This window comes from Spermophilus citellus (genome assembly GCF_964194105.1).
Source record: "Spermophilus citellus genome assembly, chromosome: 4".
NCBI classification, from domain to species: domain Eukaryota; kingdom Metazoa; phylum Chordata; class Mammalia; order Rodentia; family Sciuridae; genus Spermophilus; species Spermophilus citellus.
The window spans coordinates 34,350,233-34,371,914 of record NC_138185.1 but is presented as its reverse complement, the minus strand read 5'-3'; the positions used below and the strand labels follow the sequence as shown (position 1 = coordinate 34,371,914).

The 21,682-nt window shown below is 38.6% G+C and overlaps 1 protein-coding gene across 6 annotated transcripts in view; it reads right to left on the bottom strand.

Annotated features, from left to right (window-relative positions):
• PLCB1 (phospholipase C beta 1) overlaps window positions 1-21,682 on the bottom strand; it is a 718,158-nt gene that overhangs the window by 77,556 nt on the left and 618,920 nt on the right. For 3 of the 6 annotated variants that reach the window (XM_081292671.1, XM_081292672.1, XM_081292673.1), the window contains exons 28-32: window positions 15,089-15,165; window positions 14,895-14,984; window positions 13,247-13,304; window positions 11,924-12,010; window positions 268-389 (exon numbers count right to left, since the gene is read on the bottom strand). In XM_081292671.1, coding sequence (XP_081148797.1) covers window positions 291-389; window positions 11,924-12,010; window positions 13,247-13,304; window positions 14,895-14,984; window positions 15,089-15,165 — 411 coding nt within the window. In that variant the 3' untranslated portion in view covers window positions 268-290. The remainder of the gene's footprint in view (window positions 1-267; window positions 390-11,923; window positions 12,011-13,246; window positions 13,305-14,894; window positions 14,985-15,088; window positions 15,166-21,682) is intronic. The other 3 variants (XM_081292670.1, XM_081292675.1, XM_081292674.1) reach the window with 1 other exon arrangement.

Below are 21,682 nucleotides of genomic sequence, written 5' to 3'. Positions count from 1 at the left end.
GAAACCAAAAGAGGAAAGAGCACAAAGATAATATGGAAGAATGGAAGTTATCTAAGGAAGAGAGACCACAATGATGAAGAAATAAATACCCGGGGAAGGCAAGAAAGAACCAGAAACCATCATGGGTGTGGCCACACACTGGAGCAAGAAAAACATGGGGACATAGAGAAGGGTGGATGAAGAGTAAGGCGCAAGTCCATGCTCTTTGGAAACCGGATGGCCACACACCACGTTCTCTCAAAAGCGAGCCCTCCCATCCAGTCCTACCTGGCCGGAAGGAAGGACGGTGGTCACCACTTGAGAGCTGGAGGGTTGGGGGGAGTAAACTTGGGGGAAACAGAGGGATCCTCATGGCAAGTTTCCGACAAGAATGAGGAGGAACCTTCCCCCTGTGTGGAAAAAAAGGGAGGCTGTCATTTTTTTTTGGCAATGAAATTGCTTTCTAAGTCACCTGGTGTTTTAAATTATTTATCTGGGAGGTCTCCTGGTGTGCTTGTGGGCTGGAGATGTAACGCCTACAACTCCATCGTCTCTCCCAACACCTCCAGTGTGGCATGGCACCAGAAAGACCAAGGAACCCATTACTGAGTTCTCCTTGGTTCTTCCCTATCTTTTCCAGGGATTAGATATCAAATATGATCACAACTACCACTTTAAAAAAAAATTCTCCACCAAATCCTACTGCCATCAAGAAACCAAAGAAAAGATGAGGCAGAATTATTGATGGCTTTGGTTCAGTGGAACAATGAAGCCCAGTGAACATAGCCTTAAGAGCTCTACTTTTGTAATGTAAAGTTTATCTTATTAGCTTTCTACATAAATTCAAAGAATATTTATTGATCCTCCCTTCAAAAGCACATAAACTAAAATTAGAATGAGGGATCTGAGCAGGGTCCCTGAGAAAAAATTGACAGGCAAAATTTATGAATCTTTTTACATTTTCAAAAACAAAAATTTTCATTGAATATCAACTATCTGTCAAGTATTGTTTTGGGGTGTCTGGATCTCACCAGCATCAGGAAACATCAGTGAAGAAATCAGACAAAGTCCCTGCCCTTGTGGAGCTTATACTCTTATGGGGTGTGACTGACACTGAATGACATTAAGGAAGAAGAGTATAATCTAATGGGAGAAGGTGATATGTGCTATGAAAACCAGAAAGTAGAGCAGAATAGAAAGACCATGATGGGAGAGTGGCACAGAAAGGTTGCCAAATTATACAGAGTGATGGTGGAAAGTCTCTTTGAGAAGACAGATTTGAGAAAGACTTGCAAGACAGGGGAGAGCTGCCCAAGTAGAGACTTGGAAGATGAGGAAACAGTCCATACAACAGCCCAACATGGGATTGGGTTGGCTCATTGGGGCTGAGTAAGAATTCCAATATGTCCTCAACAAAGAGCAGATCAATGAAAACAGAAAAATGGACTGCAGCAAAGGGGAGTTGGATCACATTGTATCTTTCAGCCTTTATTCTGGGGACATAAGAGCCATGAAGGATCTTGAACAGAGGAGTGACCTGATTCCAAGAATTATTATGGCTGTTATGCTGAGAATGGATTGTGACTGATACACAGGGCAGCAGGAAGACCTGTTCATAGTCCATTTGAAATCCACTGAGAATTGATGATGGCATTAGCCAAGGTGGTTGCACAATGGTTGGTACCTCAAGAATTATATAGATGTTTTAACTGCTTTACGGTAATTTTCGAGTCTTATGGTTCTCCTGGTTCCACCTAAAACAAAGACCCAATAACAAATTTGAGAATTATATCAGCTCAAACTAAGAGTTACTTTTCATTGTGTTAGAGAGGTACGGGTAATATACAAGGTGCAAAGAAAAAGGAAGCAGGACTGGGGATGTAGCTTAGTACAAGTTTCCCCGTAAACAAGCAAGTTTACCTAGGGCAAAACCCATTTTTGAGGCTTGGTTTCAGCTACAAATTATTGTCAAATTCAAAGATTCAATTAATGAGCACAATAACGGAGAACACTTGTGTCAGTTGTTTTTTGTTTAAAATGTACAAACAGAACTCTAAGCAGTTAGTTAAGACTATTTTGGCTTGAGGCATAATACCTGCAAAAGAGCACAGCTCTTAGCAACTGCTTTCCTATTTTGAAACAAAGCTTCCTTCAATGTTTTCTCAGCCCAAGAGCCCCACATTGGACCTTTAATGACAGCCTATTCTTTGACTTCTATACTCTGCTTCATCAAATATTTCAAAGCACCTAATATATTTTCCCTTCAGATTTTCTGCTGATAAATACTTCTCTTAGGTGGAATTTGGCTGTTCTTTCCCTTAAAATGTTGAAGGCCATAGTAAAATCAGGTAATCGTTTCCAGACAGCAATTAAAGTTTTGTAATTTTTGCTTTATAAAGTGTTTGAAGTGTGTGCATTTGACTATTTTCAATAAAAGAAAAAAAACCTAGGGATATATTCAAAATTTTAAAAAATCAAGTAGCAGGAAAGTTCATATACATCATGCATGTTGACGGGAATGCAGAAGTAGAAATAGAACCCAAAGTTTTGTATCAGTGGTTGTGTAGATTTCTTTCATGTATGGCATGTGGGAAGATGAAAGCCAAATAATATTTGAGGCTGATCTCATCCTATCCCTGATGTTAAATTCAGTGTTTGCTGGGGAAACTCTGAACCCCACCAACATATAATCCTCAATTTGTGCAGGTGGGGCACGTTCCTCTGCCTTCCTTGCAATACATCTATTGCCATGCTCCCACACTGTCTCATCCTCGGGGAAGGAAACTATTGAAAAGGAGGTGGAAAGAAAGCTGACGGGGTAAAGAAAGGGATGAGGAATCAATGGCATTCATGTGTCTCTAAGTTGCATTTTTTTTTTTTTTTTTAGGTACTGGGGATTAAATTCAGGGCCACTCAACCACTGAGCCACATCCCCAGCTCTGTTTGTATTTTATTTAGAGACAGGGTCTCACTGAGTTGCTTAGGGTCTCACCTTTATTGAGTCTGGCTTTGAACTCATGATCCTCCTGTCTCAGCCTTCTGAGCCACTGGGATTACAAACATGTGCCACCATGTCTGGCTGCAATTTTGTCTTAATCTCCAAATCTGTTGCCTTCTAGGGGCCAACAGGCAACAGAAATCCAGGAAGCAGACAAGAGAGTACCATACAGACCTAAGGGGGAGTTTCTTTGCAGCCCTAGAATTTGTTTACTTGTTTCTATTATAATCATGTAGTCTAATTTTTCAAGAGAAAGTCAATGTATTTTTAAATAAAAAAATTTCTAATTTTTACATAACAAGGTAATAGTTTTGTAATGTGCCAATGTGGCTCAGCTGAAGTATATTTCCTAGAGTTCCGTTTCTTTGAGTTCCAAAGGGTTTCATGGAGATTTGGAGGATTGTTGAGAGAGGCAGCAGCCTTTTTACAGCACACAGGCATTATATTGCTGCTCTGTTGATTTGTCTGGTGGTTGAGAAGCAGCATCTGGGCCTTCAGTCAATTCCCCTTCCCCTTGGATCTTTAGTTGTTCTGACTCCAGGGCCAAATGTGTGTGTGTGTTCAAATCTGTGACAAAATTTCATCTCCTGCAGATTACCCAAGTCACCAAGACTACTTGTTAATCTTCGCTTTCAAACTGCCTGTCTACCAGAGTCCGGCATTAGAGGGAAAGACATCATTAAGACTGCATAAAGCCAGTCCCCTGGGTTGAATGAGGCAATCAACAACTCCCTGTAGCACACACAGTGTCCCTGTTCATTATGATTCCATAGTTGAATCCCAAGTAATACAGATGTTAACTAACTTAAAACATTTAGAAACATCATGGGGTGGGGGTGGGGCTTCTTATTTCTTATAATATTCGATTAGGTTGTATTTGGACCATCCTTCCCTGAAAGCAATTTAAAAACCTCAATTTTATAGTAAAACTATCTCCTTGAAACACCCTAAGAACCACAAAAACTGAAAGAATGATTGGGACCAAACTGAAAGGAGCAGTGAACCCTGACCTATAATAAGCAAGGAATCTATTTTGACCTGATGAGTTTTTGCTAAAGCTGGAAACTTTGAATTCATCTTTCAGCAGCCTTGATGGACAAGGGCCCTAAGCAAAACCAGGAATGAGAGATCTCACAGGGAATCTTCCCTGCAACAAGTACGACATACAGATTTGTAGATTTGAAAATAGACCAATAGAACTTCTAGAAATAATATAAAATGCAAAACCTAAAGTTAAAAACTCAGAGGGTCAATAAAACAGCAATTTAAGCAAAGAATTGGTGCATCAGAAAAAATTTATCCCCAGGGCAGCACAAAGAGGTAAAAATATGGAAAATACTGAAGGGTTAAGAGAGAAAGTGAAGTAAGGTGGTCCATTTTATCTTATATGCAAAAATATATGTGCATGCACACAGAACTCTAGCAGAGAAGGGGAAAAAATGGACATAAGCCATTGTTTATTGACATGTTAGCTCAGAGCTTTTATAAAACTGATGTTATCCATCTAGCCACCTGAAACACATATCCAGATATGCTAAAAAATATATATGTATAAAATATAAACATGTTTCATGCAGCCAAAGGGGGAAAATAAAAATTTATCATCGAAATAAGTAAACTAATAGTTAAATAAAAAATAGTAGAAGTTAGAGGACAGTAAAGTTTTACTTTCAAACTATAAGAAAAATAATTGCCAACACTAAATTCTATAATCAGTGACTGTATCATCCCAGAATAAAAAGAAATGGGTATTCTCATCCACACTAAAAAAAAAAAATAATAAGGACATTCTTGGGTGGGGGGGAATGCAAAAGCCAAAAATAAAAACCCCAATGAGTTTCTTACTGTGGATCACATAAAAGGAACTTCCAGAGAAAATATGAGGCAGTGTTCCCAAATAATCTGAGACATTGAAAAAATGTGTAGCAAAGAAAGTTATGAACACATAGGCAAATCTAAATGAACACCAATGTTTAAAATAGAATAATCATATCTTACGAGTTTAAGCATCTATAGAATCAAAATAAATTTCAAAAATAAGTTGAGAGTGGACAAATGGAGTCAAAACTGTCCCAGTAGCTTGGTAATTACCAGAATAAAAGTAAATATGTCTGAGTTTTATACTCAAGAAAATAATGAACATATATATATATGTGTGTGTGTGTGTGTGTGTGTGTGTGTGTATTTTTTTTTCTAAAAAGGCAAGTCCTCATTAATAAAGTTGAAAAAAAAATCTTGTGTAGAATAGAGATAGATAGTAGTCCAGAGAATCCACATTTTCCCTCACAAGCTAGCCAAAGATTAGAGAAGGCACAACTGAATCATTTAAGAAAAATGGTTTGACTTTAAATCTTTAAGTTAATGGTCCCATCCTCAATCACTTGGGGGTAATATTGGCCACATTTAGGACTCTGTCTCAGAGGCCAGCAGTAGGTCTGACTAGACTCAACTTCACATAAAGATGAGTCACTTGCCCTGTTGCAAAGATGTCAGAGGGGAAATGAGAAAAATTGGTGTATATTTCCCTGATGGAATAAAGAAGAAGAAGAAGAAGAACCAGTAGCTACATGATGAAATGTTCTTTGTGAATAAATTAAAATGCCCTGAAGCTTCCTGGAATTCTCTCTCAATGATGAGCTAAATTAAAACAGAAAACCTGTGTCCTAAGAAACATCAAAGACAAATTAAGTGTCAGAGAAAAAGTAAATTACACATTTATCGACTGTTTTATGAGGTTAGGGAGACAGTTCATTAAAAAGTCACCTCAAAAGATGCTTCTTCTTGTAATAAGAGTCAGTAGATATAAAGTGATCAATATACATTGGAATATTCACAGCCAATTCAAGGCAACTCCTGATGAATGATGTTTCAACATGTTAAAATAAATCTCTCAGAAGTGTGCATGGAAAAAGCAGAAGGTCTTTTGTATAATGGATCAATTCAGAGCTGCACAGGAACACAAGAGGCATGGTTTCTGTGCATTAGCAATAGGGTCCTTGAGTTGCTTCTAACAAGTTTTGGACACCTAAATCCTCTGCTATTCACTTTGGCAAACCCAGATATGGAAATCCCAAGGAGACCAATTATGTCACTAAGGTGGAAGACTGGCCTGTTTTTTTTTTTTTTTTTTTGGTTTTTGTTTTTTTTTGTTATCCACCTTAAAAATTCTGCAGTTATGAGTTTCATAAAAGATACACCTTAATTCAAACTAGGAACTCATACACTTAGGGACTGAATCAAATTTCTCACGGCTCATAGACATGCAGCTGAACATTTCTCCAGAATTTAGAATTCTACTGAAAAACAGCTGATTATTCCCTTTTAAGAACAGTCACTGTTGTTTATAACTTAATAAATTTCAGTGGGACTTACCTATAGCAGTATATAACTTGATTGTGTGTCAAACATTTACCAGTTGTATAAATTGCCTGTAAGGACCACTGACCTCCATTTTCTGTAATGCCCTCAAAAATTGCATGCAAAAGGAATGGACTTATTAAATCTCTTTTTAAATGAGACTTTATATGTAAAAAGGGCTTTGTACATGTCATGAAGTGGGACAACCTGAAATAAGCATTCACATTGGATCTCTCTACTTGATTCTCTAACAAATACAGGTGAGCAGGACTAAAAAGCTGGCCCACTCAGGGAGTAAATGAAATGGATTTTAAGCCTGGTTTTGATGAGGCACGTTCTCCTGGGAATGTTCTGTTGCAGAATGGTAAAAAGTGATGAGATCTCCACTTGGTCTTTCTAGGTCATTGGACTTATTGTTGAGTTACACTTTCAATTAATCTTCATAGGTAACTTGCTATAAATCTAGCTAGTGGAACAACTTCTTGCCAACAATGGACCCTTTTGACTTTCAACCACTGGCTTTTCAAAACTCTTTTGTTAAAATAATTTTTATATTTGTTTGTTACTATTAAATGAGTTATTTACCAGCAGCTTAGAAAATTATGCTTATATGACTAGAGTTCAAAATAGCTCAAAATAGTCCCATCATCAGAACAAAATAAGGTAGAAAGAGCCTCCTTCCTGTTATGGACAGGACTGGGAACATCAAGCACATGATAGCATTACTTAAGGGGATGAAGAGAACATGGATTATTACATCCAGTGTTACCATGAAAGAAACATGATGTCATGTAATATTTATTTCTGCTGTAGCCAATGATCAGCCATGGTCAGTTTCTAGTTAGAAAATGTTATCCCATCTGTAAAGCACTTGAGGAGGAACTCGTTGTCCTTATTAACTTATGGCAGTTTGCATGCCTTCCCCTTCATCAGAAGGTTGCAGTTGTCTTTGACAACATCTGCTATTATGTCTGCTCAAATTCTTTACCCAAAACTTACCAGAAAGCAAAGAGAGAGGGGCAGGGTTGGGGGATCCCAATTTCCTTTTCAAGGAGATGCCTCCAGTGACCTAACTTCCTCCCAGTGGAATTGTTTGTACTTTTCTAGATGTTACAAAATCCCTTTTCTTCTCATCTTTCTGAGTGCAACTGCCTCAGTGAAGCTGTTTTATAGATATGATGGATGGATTTCAGTTTCTTGAGCTGTTCCTCTTTTTATTTTGTTCCACCCATGTCGATTTCCCTCATTTCTACATTAAGCTCCAATGGCCATTCTGATCCTGCATGTGAAGAGGGATGACTTCAAAGCCAATTCCCTTCTACTTCTAGTCCATGCCCCACATTTATAGGTGCGTTGGTGACTGTTCTCTTGGCTGACTTGACCACTCATTAGCCTTCATTTGCTGTCCTGTGCTTTAGTCTTTCTCCAGATGTTCCCTGCTTGATCTAATTGTTTTGCTCTACTGCTTAGTATTGCTCCTCACTATAGTTTGGATCTGATTTGTTTCCCAAAGGCCCATGTGTTAAAGATGGAGAGCCCCAGCATAAAGCACTATGGGGAGGAGATGGAACTTTTAAGAGGTGGGGCTTACTGGGAGGAAGTTAGGTCACTGGAGGCATCTCCTTGAAAAGGAAATTGGGATCCCCCAACCCTGCCCCTCTCTCTTTGCTTTCTGGTAACTATATGAACAGCCTTCCTCTCTCTTGTACTCCTGCCATGAGGTACTGTGCTGCCACAGACCCAGAGCAACAGGGCCAAGCAACAGACTATTCAGACTGTAGGCTCTGAAACCGTGAGCCAAAATAAACCCCTCTTCTTCTTAAGTGTATTATCTCACATATTTTTGTCATAGCGATGGAGAACTAACACACTTCTCCTTGTTATTGCTATTGGAATTTTCCTTCACATGCTGTCCCAGAATATTTCTAATTTTAGTATTCAGTCGTGGTTTCAAAGCACTTTTTTTTTTCTTGGTACCAAGGATTGAACCCAGGGGCACTCAACTACTGAGCCACATCCCAAGCCTCTCCTTTCTCCCCACCATTTTGTATTTTATTTTGAGACAGGGCCTCACTGAGTTGCTTAGGGCCTCACTAAATTGCTGAGGCTGGCTTTAAACTTGCAAACCTCTTGCCTTGGGCCTCCTGAGTCACTGGAATTATAGGTGTGTACCACAGAACCCAGCTCAAAATATGTTGTAAGGCCCAAAGAGTTCCCTTCAATAAATTCTTTGGTCTGCATGGAACCAATAATTTTCAAGGGAAAACATAAAATCCATTTACAATAAGATGGTCATAGAGCAACTTCATGGATGCAAAGCAAAGGGGAATTCATCATTGCACCTATGTGCAGTAAAAAAGTGAAGACATTGGAACTACTAATTACCATTTCAGATCTATTTCTACAGGGCCAAGAAAGAAGAAATTAAAAACTGCTATAAATATGGTTGTCCCACACATTGCTAATTACCTACTAAAGTGCTATTTACTCTCTAATGATAAAACATCAATTGTGTCCAGGTATCTAGTGACCCTGGAATTGAGGAGAAGCTGGATCCTCCCCCCACCTTTGTAATCACTCTAAGACAACCATGAAAATTACACTCTCTTACCTACTATTAGTTTAAGAATGAGAACATGGTACTATAAGAGCCAATAAGATAAACCTACTGGGGGGGGGGAATTTCGGAAAGTTTCCCTCCATCCTAAAAAGGGTTACAAAAGGAAGACATTCCCTGTTCTGCCTTGAAATGTTTTTATGTAAGGTTAAAATACATAGGCTTTGGCAGGCATTTCGTGACTATGCCTTATAGTTTGAAGATGGAAAGATATAACAATGGTAACTGATAATACCTAGCTTCTTGATGAGGTTGTTGAGCCCCTAGATTAACCATTCCCAGCACTATGACACCTCTAAACTTCCAGTAATGCGACTTACAAAGTTTACTTCTGTTTAAGTCAGTTTAAATTGGGTCTTCTATAGAAGTGCAACTGATTACACTCTGACTGATAAGCTGGTCCAAGTTGTTAGTTCCTACAGTGGTTGTTTATATGCAGTGAAAAGGTTAAAAGGTGCTTTGACATCTCTTGTTGGTTTTAATCATGGTGACCTAGATCAGTCACAGGAAAATCTTTGTATAAGTTATTTATAGTGCATTATGCAATTTTAACAGGTTTATATTGCATTTTATCTATAAGTAAAACATTTGACACCGTTGGACCAAAATACACACAGGCATGCCCATGTGCATGGGAGCACATGCACACATGTGGACGCACACACACACACATACTCTAAAGCAAAATAAAACTATGTGAAAATGATATTTCCCAAGACGGATTTTCTAAAAATACAAAAACTGACTCGTAAGATATCCACTATATGCAAATATACTACATCAGTGAAATAATGACACATTTAAAATCAGACAGCATGGATTGAAAATGTATGTATCTGAATATATCCACAAGGGACTGATTATTAAAGTATTTCTTAAATTTTAATCAAACCTGGTCTTCTATTAAAAATATTTGAGCATTTAAAAATGAGGAATCATGAATGTAGGAGTTCTTTTTATCCATGGAATATGATCCAAGACCCTCAGTAGGAATCTGAATCAATAGATAGTATCAAACCCTGTATATAGTAAGGTTTTTCCTAGACGAACTGAGCATTACCACAAAATATGAGTTACTTGCTGCCTACATGTTTTATGCCCTGGTGCCTCTTTGGAGTACTACTCTTGAGCTTTGGGGCTATTATTAACTTTAAAAAAATGGGTCATACAAACCCTGTGCTACCTTGGCAGTCAATCTCATAATAAGACAGGCTGCTAAGGGATCGATGATCAGGCCATATACATATGTGGCTACACTGGAGCAAGGGATGATTCTCTTTTGGGGCAGCTGAAGGGGGACGGATGACAGATTTCATCACTCAGAAAGGCATGTAATTTAAGACTTATGAATTATTTATTTCTGGAATATCCCATGCAATATTTTTTAGATTACTGTTGACTATTGGCATCTAAAATTAATAATAGTGAAACTCGGGTGAGAGGAGATGACTATATTGCAATTTATAAAACTATGATAAAAATATATGCCATTTGATATGGACAAGCAGTCTGAGAAGGTGGCTAAGAATATCTAAATTAAATATGTATATGAGAAACATAAGAATTAACAACATATCTAAATAATTATTAATTTTACTTGAGGATCTATATTTCTAAAAACTTTAAGAACCCAAAATATTAAGTAAGTATTAAGTTTTAATACAACAAATATAAAAATTGAAGAGCATAAATAAATATGACAATGTATTTAGAATTAGCCATGAGAAATCCCTCTCTGAAGTAAACTGGGGAATTAAGTGTAAAACTGTATAAAACTAACACTTTAGCTTTGCTCAAAAAGTGCTTGTGCATGGAAATAGTAGGAGACCTTCAATGATACATAGAATTATAAGAGGTTATGAGGGGCAAGGGGGAGGGAAAAAAAAGGGAGAGAAATGAACAACAGCAGGGGAGGTAGAGAGGGAAGATGGGAGGGGAGGGGAAGGGAGGGGGGATAGTAGGGGATAGGAAAGGTAGCAGAATACAACAGTCACTAATATGGCATTATGTAAAAATGTGAATATGTAACAGATGTGATTCTGCAATCTGTATTTGGGGTGAAAATGGGAGTTCAAAACACAATTTGAGTCAAATGTATGAAAGATGATATATCATGAGCTATGTAATGCTTTAAATAATCAATAAAAAAAAGTGCTTGTGTAGAATGGCAGTATTTTTAACTATTTTCTGCATTTTAAACTGAAGAGTGCCCTTGTTTTTATACACAAAAAATTTATTTGGTACCAAATCAAGATAGATAGAATATTCTAAAACAGATGCTGTTGGCTCACCTGAAAGTATTTGATTTATGGATATTAGGTTCAATTGGATATTCATGCGGTGATTCATTTTAACAAGCAATGAGCATAATATAATTGTTTTGTTTTACTGGTGCTTAGGATCAAGCCTATGGCCTTGCACACACTAAGCACTCACTCTGCCACTGAGCTATATTCCCCCCAGTCATATTATGAGTTTAAAGTGAAGTCCCAATGAACTGCTACTGTAGGGGAAACAAAAGATTTGTTTTTTTCTGGTTTATGAGACTGTTTTATTGGGTAAAAGCAGGAGTGATCTGGGTGCAGGGCATCCTCTGCTGGACAGAATCTGACATTGCAACATTACCCAAGATGCTTGGAGCAGAATGAGAAGGAGGCTTGGTTAGTCTTCAAATGCATAACCAGCTTGGGTAGGGGCACTTTAAAAATTCCTGTAGCCACATTTCAGACCATGAAACCAAATATCCAGAGGTGGTTCCCTGTAATTGCGGTTTTTAGAAGCTCACCAGTTGGTGATAAATGCTTTCAGAATATCCTTGAAAAGATTCTTACTGTCTTGGAGAAAGATGAAAGTTTCACATGTAAGATCTGATCTGCAATGGTGTTAGGTACTTACCTGAATCAGGAAGGCTTTATTCTTACAGAATGGAAATTAAATGAAAGCATTGTGAATTATTATTCAGTTCTATTTACCTTGGGCTTCTCGTCCAATATCTGCTGGCGGATTTCCTTGTGTTTCTCCAAGAGTTTTTCTTGTCGTTTACCTTGTGCCTCTTCTAACTATAATAAATTATCCAGAAAAAAAAAGAGAGGGGGGGTCATTTTCAGAAAAAAAAAATGCTTTTGAGTTTGTATATATGTATATATACATATATTATGAAAGCTTTCAAATCTATGGCACATATTTAATCATGTGGTACTCTGGTCAAGAATAGCCCTTTCATTTACAGAAGACCAGACAAGTTTTGAAGGGGCACAAAGGAAAGGGTGGGATGGGATGATGGACAATAGACTTAGATTTTTGTAAATGTTTGAACATTTTCATTCATAAAATTGAAAATTAAAAATAAGAACTGCCCCTATGTAAAAGCAGCGACTCCTAGCCAAGTGCCTTGATGCACAGGTAATCCCAGCTCCTTGGGATGTTGAGGCAGTAGAATCACAAATTCATGGCCAGCCTGGGCAATTTAGGGAGACAAAACAAAAAATAAGAGGGACTGGGGATGTGGCTCAGTGTTAGAGGAGCACTGGATTCATTCCCTAGTAACAAAGAAAATAAACAGAGGGGGTACCCGAGTTTCTTTAGCTGCCCTTTCCTTTGTACCTCCACAAAGTTACATGCCCTCCCTTTTGCCCTGTATTCTAAATTCTAAAGAAAATCCCAGCTAAGTGATGAAGATATTAACTGTGGAATAATCTAGATTTACAGAACCCAAAACATCTGGTGACCTTCAGATAACAGAATGTATAATCCCCTTCCCTAATCTTTAGTTCTGGGCATCAACAACACAAAGCCCATAACTTGCTGTGAGGTTTAGCTTGCAGAAAAGCAATATGCTCCTTTAAAGGGAACTCAGGAACTAATCCCAGGAGGCCAAGCTCCATTGTGAGAGGAAAGAGGAAAAAAAAAAAAAAAAAAAAGGAGACACAAGTCCCAGATGACTAGATCCCACTTAGAAGTAGCTTTCCCACCCCTTGATTCACTATCAAGTCTTTCTCTCCCTATAAAAGCCCTTTGTGCCCCCCCCCAATTTCCAAGGACATTTCATATCTAGGCTCCTGTCTTTGCAAATGATTCTTGCCAATTTTCAGATTAGTTCTTTTATACATAGAGTGGTTTGAAATAAACTTGCAAAAACATTGATTATGGAATGCCTGCTCCCTGAATTAGCTCTGCTGGGTGCTGGTGATAAACAGATACAACAAGGCATGGTTTTTACTTCCAGAAGTTCTCAATGAGCTCACAAAAATGTTCACATGCAGTTTGCAAAGGATAGAGAGTAATGACCCACATACCCTTTTGATATACTGCACCACCTCCTGGATGTAGGACCGGATCATCTCTGTCTTCTCCCTGAGGCAAATGATGCATAGATCATTACACCAACTCATCTGGAACCTCAGACTTTTAGATGAAAGTTTATGAACTTTTAACATTCTTATTGCTGCTGTGAGGAAGGTATAATTTGTCAGCTGCTGGACAAAGGTCATGTTCCTCCTAAGGCATGAGCTCTGTTTTCATGAAGTGCTCTGAATGAAGGTTGCCTGACAATTTGGACAGTGGGCATTTGGTCATTTCCTAAAGCTCTTTACTTTCTATCTGTAAGGCTTTGGGTGTGCCTCAATATTTTATTGAACTACCCCTTGTTTGATAGTTCACTGTTAAATTGAAAAACCAGCCTCTACCTCAGAGCAAAGCCTGTCCAAGGAAGCGGGAGTGACCCTGGTCCTTGGAAAGACCGACACAGCACTCCTAGGCACATACCCACCCTGCTGAGTTGTTTGGCACATACCCACCCTGCTGAGTTGTTTATCTACAAATAACAGGAGAGGTCTGCTGCGCCAGGTGTCCCTGACTCAGTCAGGCTAGGTGGAGACCCATAGCAACCCCCTAGCAGCCATCAATCAGCATGAGACTTGGAAAATACCTGGGATGCCAGATGACCCTCCCAGCAGTTTATGGTGGTTGATAACATATTGGGAAACCATGTAGTTCAGCTCGTACACCCCTCATGGCTTAAACCAATGTGTTCAAACGAATCTCTCTCTTGTACTGACCAATCACCCCTACCCAACTTGTTCCCGCCAGTGAAGGTGCTAATCATGTTTTAGAGTTGTTTTATGGTTTTCCCGCGGTGTGTGATGATTTGCTAAGAGATGCTATGATGTATGTGAAGTCCCTGCCTTCCCCAAAGAGTGTATAAAACTGCTGTAAACCCTAGGCTCGGGGCTCTCAGCATCATCAGTTGCTGTGTGTGCAAAGAGGACTGAGCGAGCTTGCAATAAACACCTCTTTGTTGCTTACATTGATCTTGGTCTCTGGTGGTTTTTTGGGGGGTCCCGAATTCGAGCATAACAAAATCCCTTACAAAGGGGATCATTTGAAAGGTTAATTTGAGGAGAAATTTCACAGAAGGGTCCTGCCTGGTTAAGGATCTGTTACTCTGATGAAAAACAAAATAACTCCCAGGTACAAGTATAACTGAAAGCTCGGCCCTTGTCCCCAATGCCAACTAATACCAATTTAATAAGGAGGACACAGTTTTGAGAAAAAGGGAAAAGTTGTTTTATTGCTTTGCTACCAAAGGAGAAACACAGAGGACTCTGGTCCCTGGGGCTGTGATTCTGCCAACAGAGGGCTTTTAAAGGAGTTTTTCAAAGGCTACTTTCCAGGTGTGCTCTGGTAGAGGGTACCAGGGCTCCTGATGGTGTGTTAGGATTTGCTTGTTAATTTGGGACATATGCACTTCCTAGATTCTCTGGCAGACATCTCCTACCTGTGGAGTACAGATAACTAAAGGGAATCTTGTTCCCCGTCCCCAGCTTAGGGAGTGGGAGAGAGAAAAAGAAAAGAAAAACAGGTTCCTTTTAAAAATAAGCCTCAAAGCTATATTCAAAAGGTTAAGTGGACCACTGTAGGGGAGAGTGGATCTTTTAAACTTACTCTTCCATCTGGCTTTTGTCTTTGGATTTAGCTTCTGTTATCTTCTCCTGCCTCTTTTTATCCATTTTCTTCTTTAATTCTTTCTTCTCTCTGAAATAAAAATAGAAGTACAAGGTGAGGTGGGATTTGGCAAATCAAATGGTAACTTGTGTTTAATAAATGTATATAAGCATGCCATGGGAATCAAGGCTTACTTCTCACAGATTTCTTTGAGCTTCTTTAATTGGTTGTTCTGACACTCTTCAGCAACATCTGTCAACTTTTGAATGAGCTGGGGAAAGAAAATACCAGTTTGTTGTTTTACATGATCATAAATAGAGCTTCCTTCCCCTACACTTTCCACCCCAAATAATAGCATCTGTGGTTAGAAAATCTGTGATGAATGTTTAATAATGGTTAAATTTGCCAGATATCTAACATTTTAAAAGAGGACAGAAGTTAAAACTGTCATATTATTTGGGCATAGGGACTTTAATGTGAAATTTTTTTTTAAATTAAACTGAATTCATTAGATTGTTGTGCAAGTTATAGCAGCTTGACTCAGGGAAAACAATGTGGAGCTCACCATGTAGAACTAGGTCCTATCTCTACTCTATGACTTATTGAAGCTGGGATTTGGGAATAGGGTCCATATTTTCTGAATCTACATTCTTGATTTTAAATGAGATTATCACTGCCTTTATTTTTTGGAGGTACTATCACACTTAGAAATGAGCATGATGCAAATGTAAGTTATAATCAATAGTTAATTATAATTCTTGGTTTCCAGCTTTCATTCATTGTTGAATTGGTTCGAGGATGACATGAGTTATCCATCTTATAAACTGATGTTTGTGTCTTTGCAGCTTTTACAATGGAGCATCAGAAATTCTCTTCTGTCCTTCCATTAAATTTTGCATCAGCATGAATGTAATTATTTAGTTATTTTGTTTCCAATTTTCATATCAAACCAAGAGTCAAGGGCACAATTATTTGTTCTTCATGTCCTTGGCACTTTATATAATTCTGGAAAACTAGATGCCTAGTAAGTGCTTATCAATTACATGAAGATAATTTTGCACACTAATGTCTTCTCTTTCTTTGTTACATTATGGAAGCTTTTGCGATTGCTCAAATGACTATGGCCACTGGACTCAAGGCTTCTCACTGAAGCACCAAAAAGAGAGTGTGAGTTTCCTTTGAAAGGCCTTGTTGCTGTTCCCCAAAGAGAAGATTCTCCTTTTGATTAGTCTTATATAAGTGGTAATTATAATAGTGACATAGTAATATGCAGTGGAGGGTTGGCCCCAGGACCACTTTAAGATACCAAATTCCATGGAGTCCTTTATTTTAAATGGTGTAGCATTGGTATATAACCTACACATATCCTCCTGTAGTTTTAATTATCTCTACATCACTTATAATACCTAACACAATGTAAATGGACAAAGACCAGGTTCCTCCTGAGCTCTGTTTTCTATTTATATATAAACATATATATTTACTTATAAATACATAAATAGTTATAATATATTTTAGGGAATAATGTTAAAAAATGTTTGCATACATTTAATGCAGAAACAAGAGTTCTTTTCAAATATTTTTGATCAACTGTTGGTTGAACCTGCAGATATGGAACCCAAAGATACAGAGTTGACTGTAATCCTCATCCAGCAAATTTTCACTGATAATTTATATGTGCTACATATGTTAGGCACAATTTGGAGAGTTTTATATGCATATACTTATTTAATCTGAGAGTTGCCCTATGAGTTGGTGCTATGTCTTCACTTGAGAATTGAACACATTGACATAGAAGGTCAAGTCCTGGGCTCAGAGCCACATAGCTAGTAAGTGTCAGAGCTGGGTACAAATCCAAACAGGCTCCATGGCTCCTGGCCTTCACCACTACTCTATAGTGCCTTTTCATTATGGTATTTAAAATTGTTTTTGAAAGTCCTTGTCAAAGAGAATCAAAGAAGTCAAGGAAGAAATTCTCTTAAGAATTACAATATAGTACCCACATTCCTTTAAAACAAACATAAGGGGCTAGAGGCAGAGCATATAGCTAGAGCATTTGCTGAGCACGTGTGAAGCTCTGAGTTTGATCCTCAGCACTGCAAAAACAAATAAATAGTAATCAATTAATTAAATAAGTAAATGAAAATTCGGTTCATTCCTCTGTTAAGTGGCTTAAATCTAAACAAATATTACTGGGGCTTGGGCCACCAGAAAGTGTATTTGATCATTCGAAAGACATTGCTTGATTGTGACTGTCATAGCAATCATGAAATATTACAGACTTGATTTTCAAGAGGTTCTTCATAGCTACCCCACCTTGGATACAACATCAGAATTGCTTGGAACCTTTCTGAAAGTGCAGATTCCAGGGTTGTGCCTTAGAATCTGCATTCTTGAGATCTTCCCAGGTGAGGTGTATGCTTTGCCAGACTTTAGTAGCATCTCAGTGGACTGACTCTCCCTTGTCACACAGGCCACTGTTAAATCTCTGGCGATTCGTTTGAATTCTGTGATAATCACACTTCTCTTTCCATGTTTTCATCTCCATTACTGTATCCGACTCCAGAATGTTTTCTTCTTTTCTTGTTTATGCCAGCATCTGCTTGCATTTACTGTTTTCCTCCTACCTACTGCCCTCATTCTTAGTACTGACATCCAGTCAACCAAAATACCAGACTTGAGTTCTCACACCTTTCCCGTCCACCCAGTTTGACTTTTATTTGATTTGGTGTCAGCTCCCACACAATCGCCAGCACCTCATTGCCCCGAACTCAACTTCCTCATCTCTAGAAAGGGATGATCCTTCTCCATAGGGTGGTTGTGAAAGCTTTAAGGAAAAACACAAATACAATTCCCAATGACCACATCCTGAGTCCTTAACTTGGTTTCCTTGCTCTTCCTTCCAAGATCAAGCTTTACTTTCTGTGCTGTCTTCTCTCATGTGTGACAGGATACATCAGCCATTGAATTTTCCCCTCTCATAATTCCAAAATTCCTGTCTGCACTGGATAAACTCCCTCTGCATAAAAACATGTTCCTACCATTCTGTCCTCCAAGACTGGGAACACAACACACACACACACACACCATATATATATATATATATATATATATATATATATATTCACATCTATATCTATGTGAATATATAACATGTTATATATAATATATAACATATATTTTAATGTAACTGTTAGGGGTTACCGGGGACTGAACCCAGAGGCGCTCTGCCACTGGGTGACATCCCAGTCCTTTTTACTTTTTTACTTTGAGACAGGATCTTGCTAAGCGGCCCAGGCTATCCTGAAACTTGCCATCCTCCTGCTTTAGTATTCCAAGTAGATGGGATCACAGGTCTGTGTCACCATGTGGACTTACTTGTTTTGTCCTTGACCTGTTTTTTCCATTTCTATGACTGTATACGCTCCCTCACTATCTCAATTCAGCTCCGAACATTGCTATTCACCTCATTTTGCTTTAAGATCTCAAAAACTGTTTTGTTATTAAACTTTTTGGCCTGTTATCAGGATTTAAGTTTTATTACTCCAGAGGTTCCTAAATTTTCCAGATTCACAGAGCCCCTAGGAACTCAATAATTTCTCCATGGCACACTTGGGCAAAAATGAATCAAAAAAACAATTTCATTTATTAAATACATAGATCCAAGCAACATAGTAGTAGTAGTAGTAGTAGTTTTTATAGCGTTCAACATATGTTGTTTAGTTTCCTTCAAAAATGTATTGGGGCTTTAGTTCAGTAGTATGTTTGCCTAGCTAGAATGCATGAAGCCCTGAATTCAATCCCCAGCATTCTCCCAGCCCCCCCCCCCAAAAAAAAAAACCCCAAACCAAAACAAACAATAACACCAACAACACCTCGGACCTAAAAAATATCCCACAACTGCCAGGCTTGGTGGAGGCAGGCCTGTAATCCCAGCAGCTCGGGAGGCTGAGGCAGGAGGATGATGAGTCAAAAGTGAGGTGCTAAGCAACTCAGCAAGACCTTGTCTTTAAAAATAAAAAGTAGGGCTTGGGATGTGGCTCAGTGGTCTAGGGCTCCCCCTCCCCAAGTTCAATCCCTAGTACCAAAAAAAAAAAAAAAAAATCCCATATGCCCCAGTGAGTTCAGTGTGGTGCCTGAGAGTACCTTGGTACCAAGTTTGGGAATCATGACTTCAATGTCATGATGTTAGTGGCCAACCACACACAAGAAACTCCTTTATTCTCAAGCTCACAACTACTCCCCTTTCAACTCCCTTCAGTTCAGTTCAAGATCTCCAACTGCCTGTTGACCAGTTCTACCTGATGGTACCTCCCCACCATCCCTACCTCGATATTTGTACATACAAGTTCACAATTTGTCTCACACAAGACAAAACAGTATATTCTTTCATTTTTAACAGTATCATTGTTCAGCTCAAAAGTGTACATTGCCTTTGACCTCCCTCTTTGGGCCTTTCACACGGAGTGGGTAATAGAGATTTGCTCATTTCTCCTGTCACCTGTATCTCATGGTTGTGTGGTAACAGGACCCTGGTCCTGATCATTATTAACTCTCTTCTGGACATGCCAAGGATTTCCTTCCTTCCTTTAGTCCCTCCTCAGCTCTTCTTCATCCCAGATAGTCTTCTTTTTAGATGTCCCAAAGACATAACTGGCCCTTTGTCTTCAAATATGACATGCTCCAGTTCTAAATTTCCTTTCCCACATTAGCATTCATCATATCCAATAAAGTAGATTATATTTTGTTCACACAACTATCCAGACACACACCTATGTTCATACTTTATCTCATGTTCCCTTCCCCTCAATGATACTCCCTTGTGAATATGACACAGCTCAGATATAGATCATTCTCTTGATGAGAAAAAGTTGTATTGAGCTGTGCTGCTATCACTGCTTCTGACCGGGGAGTGGACACCAGCCCAGGTCTCCTTCTTCCATGTCCTTTCCTTTCTGAACCTACCCTTGGGGATTCTTCCCCTTTATTCTTTCAATTGGCTTTTCTATAAGTATCAATTGCAGACACTTACCTTTTGTAATAAAAACTTCATTATTGTTCTATAAGAGGATGTCACTCTTGTGATATCCCTCTCTTTATTTCTTTATTTTTTTTTTTGACTCTCAGGCTCTACACAAAATAGGCGCTTACAAATAATAATGGTTCAGGAGATAATTATGAACAAAATCTCCTCAGTTTTGAAGCTACACTAACTCCAACCTCAGAGTTAGCTACGGAACTTCACACACCCACAATGGACTATCTTATTGGAAACTTTTTTTTTTTTTAGTTGTCAATGGACCTTTATTTTATTTTATTTATATGTGGTGCTGAGAATCAAACCCAGTGCCTCACACATGTTAGGCAAGTACTCACTCTATCACTGAGGTATAACTCCTTAAAAAGTATTACAAGCTAGGTTTTGTTCACAGAGAAACAAATGCCTTCATGTAATATCTAGATGTATTTTTTTTTTTTGGTGGGGAGGATACCAGGGATTGAACTCAGAGAGATTCAACCACTGAGCCCAATCCCCAGCCCTATTTTGGACTTTATATTTAGAGACAGGGTCTCACTGAGTTGCTTAGCACTTCCCTCTTGCTGAGGCTGGCTTTGAACTCTGCCTCAGCCTCCTGAGCCACTGGTATTACAGGTGTGCACCACTGTGCCTGGCTAGATGTATTTTTAAAAATACGACTTTTGCCTATGACTAATGAAAATGGGGTTTCCCTAGAATCTCAAAGAATATGTTTTTAAAGGACAACACCTCTGCTCCTATGACAAATATGCAAAAGTCTGTCTAGTGTGCACTTCTGGGTCTCTCCTACTCTTCCTCACTACAGACCCTTCCCTGTGACACTCTGCCTTTTCTGGTTAGTTTTGTAAAAGATCATTGCTCTTGTTGTAATTCTGCCAAGCGGCATTTCCTATTTTCATTTAAACTGTGACTCCTTAAGTTCCAGAAGACAGAATGATTAATACTATGACATTGTTAAGAGTATGCCATTGTTGTTAAACTCATACTAAACTGGCAATGAGAATATATGTGTGCATCAATAATTGATCTCTTTCCTACCCTATAAAGAGAGGTTTCTGGATTCACATGTGGTTTTCTCTACCCAATACTACTTCTCTGGGAAGAACTTCCTCTGCTTTCTGACTGTCTGGCATGATGCCCATGAAAGCTGCTATGTCTTTTAACTCCCATCTCTTGGCCAAGGTTATGGGTCCAGGGGAGGCAATAATAAACCTTGGGTGATTTCTCAAAGGCTGCGTGCTTGGGCCAATCATATGGCCCAAGATCTTTCCTACATGTCAATAGAGAAAGGAAGAAAACAGTTTGGTGCCTGTGTCTGCTGATAAAGGGAAAGCTCATCTGCTGGTTTGGAAAAAAACTAAAAATATTATGCAGAGAAAAGCAAAAGTGGGGGGCGGGGAGAATGCTTAGGAGCTATAGAAAGTTCTATAGAATGGCACACTATCCCTTCCCTTTCCTTGGTTTGGATAGTCAATCTCTTCTTACAAATTAAAAATTTCTGTACTTATCATCAAATAAGATGAAGGAATATCTGGGTTTTGATCCAAAGTTTATGTTGCATAACGTATGAAAATAGAACCCAGAAGAGTGATTTTCACACAGCAATTGAAGGGCTTTTTAACTAACATAAGGGCAGAGCACACTGACTTTTGATGTATTTATTAGTAGACATACTTTTTAAAAAAATGCCTGTTCAAAAAAAAAACTATTCAATAATTTATTAGCCACAAACCTCATTGAAACTAAACAG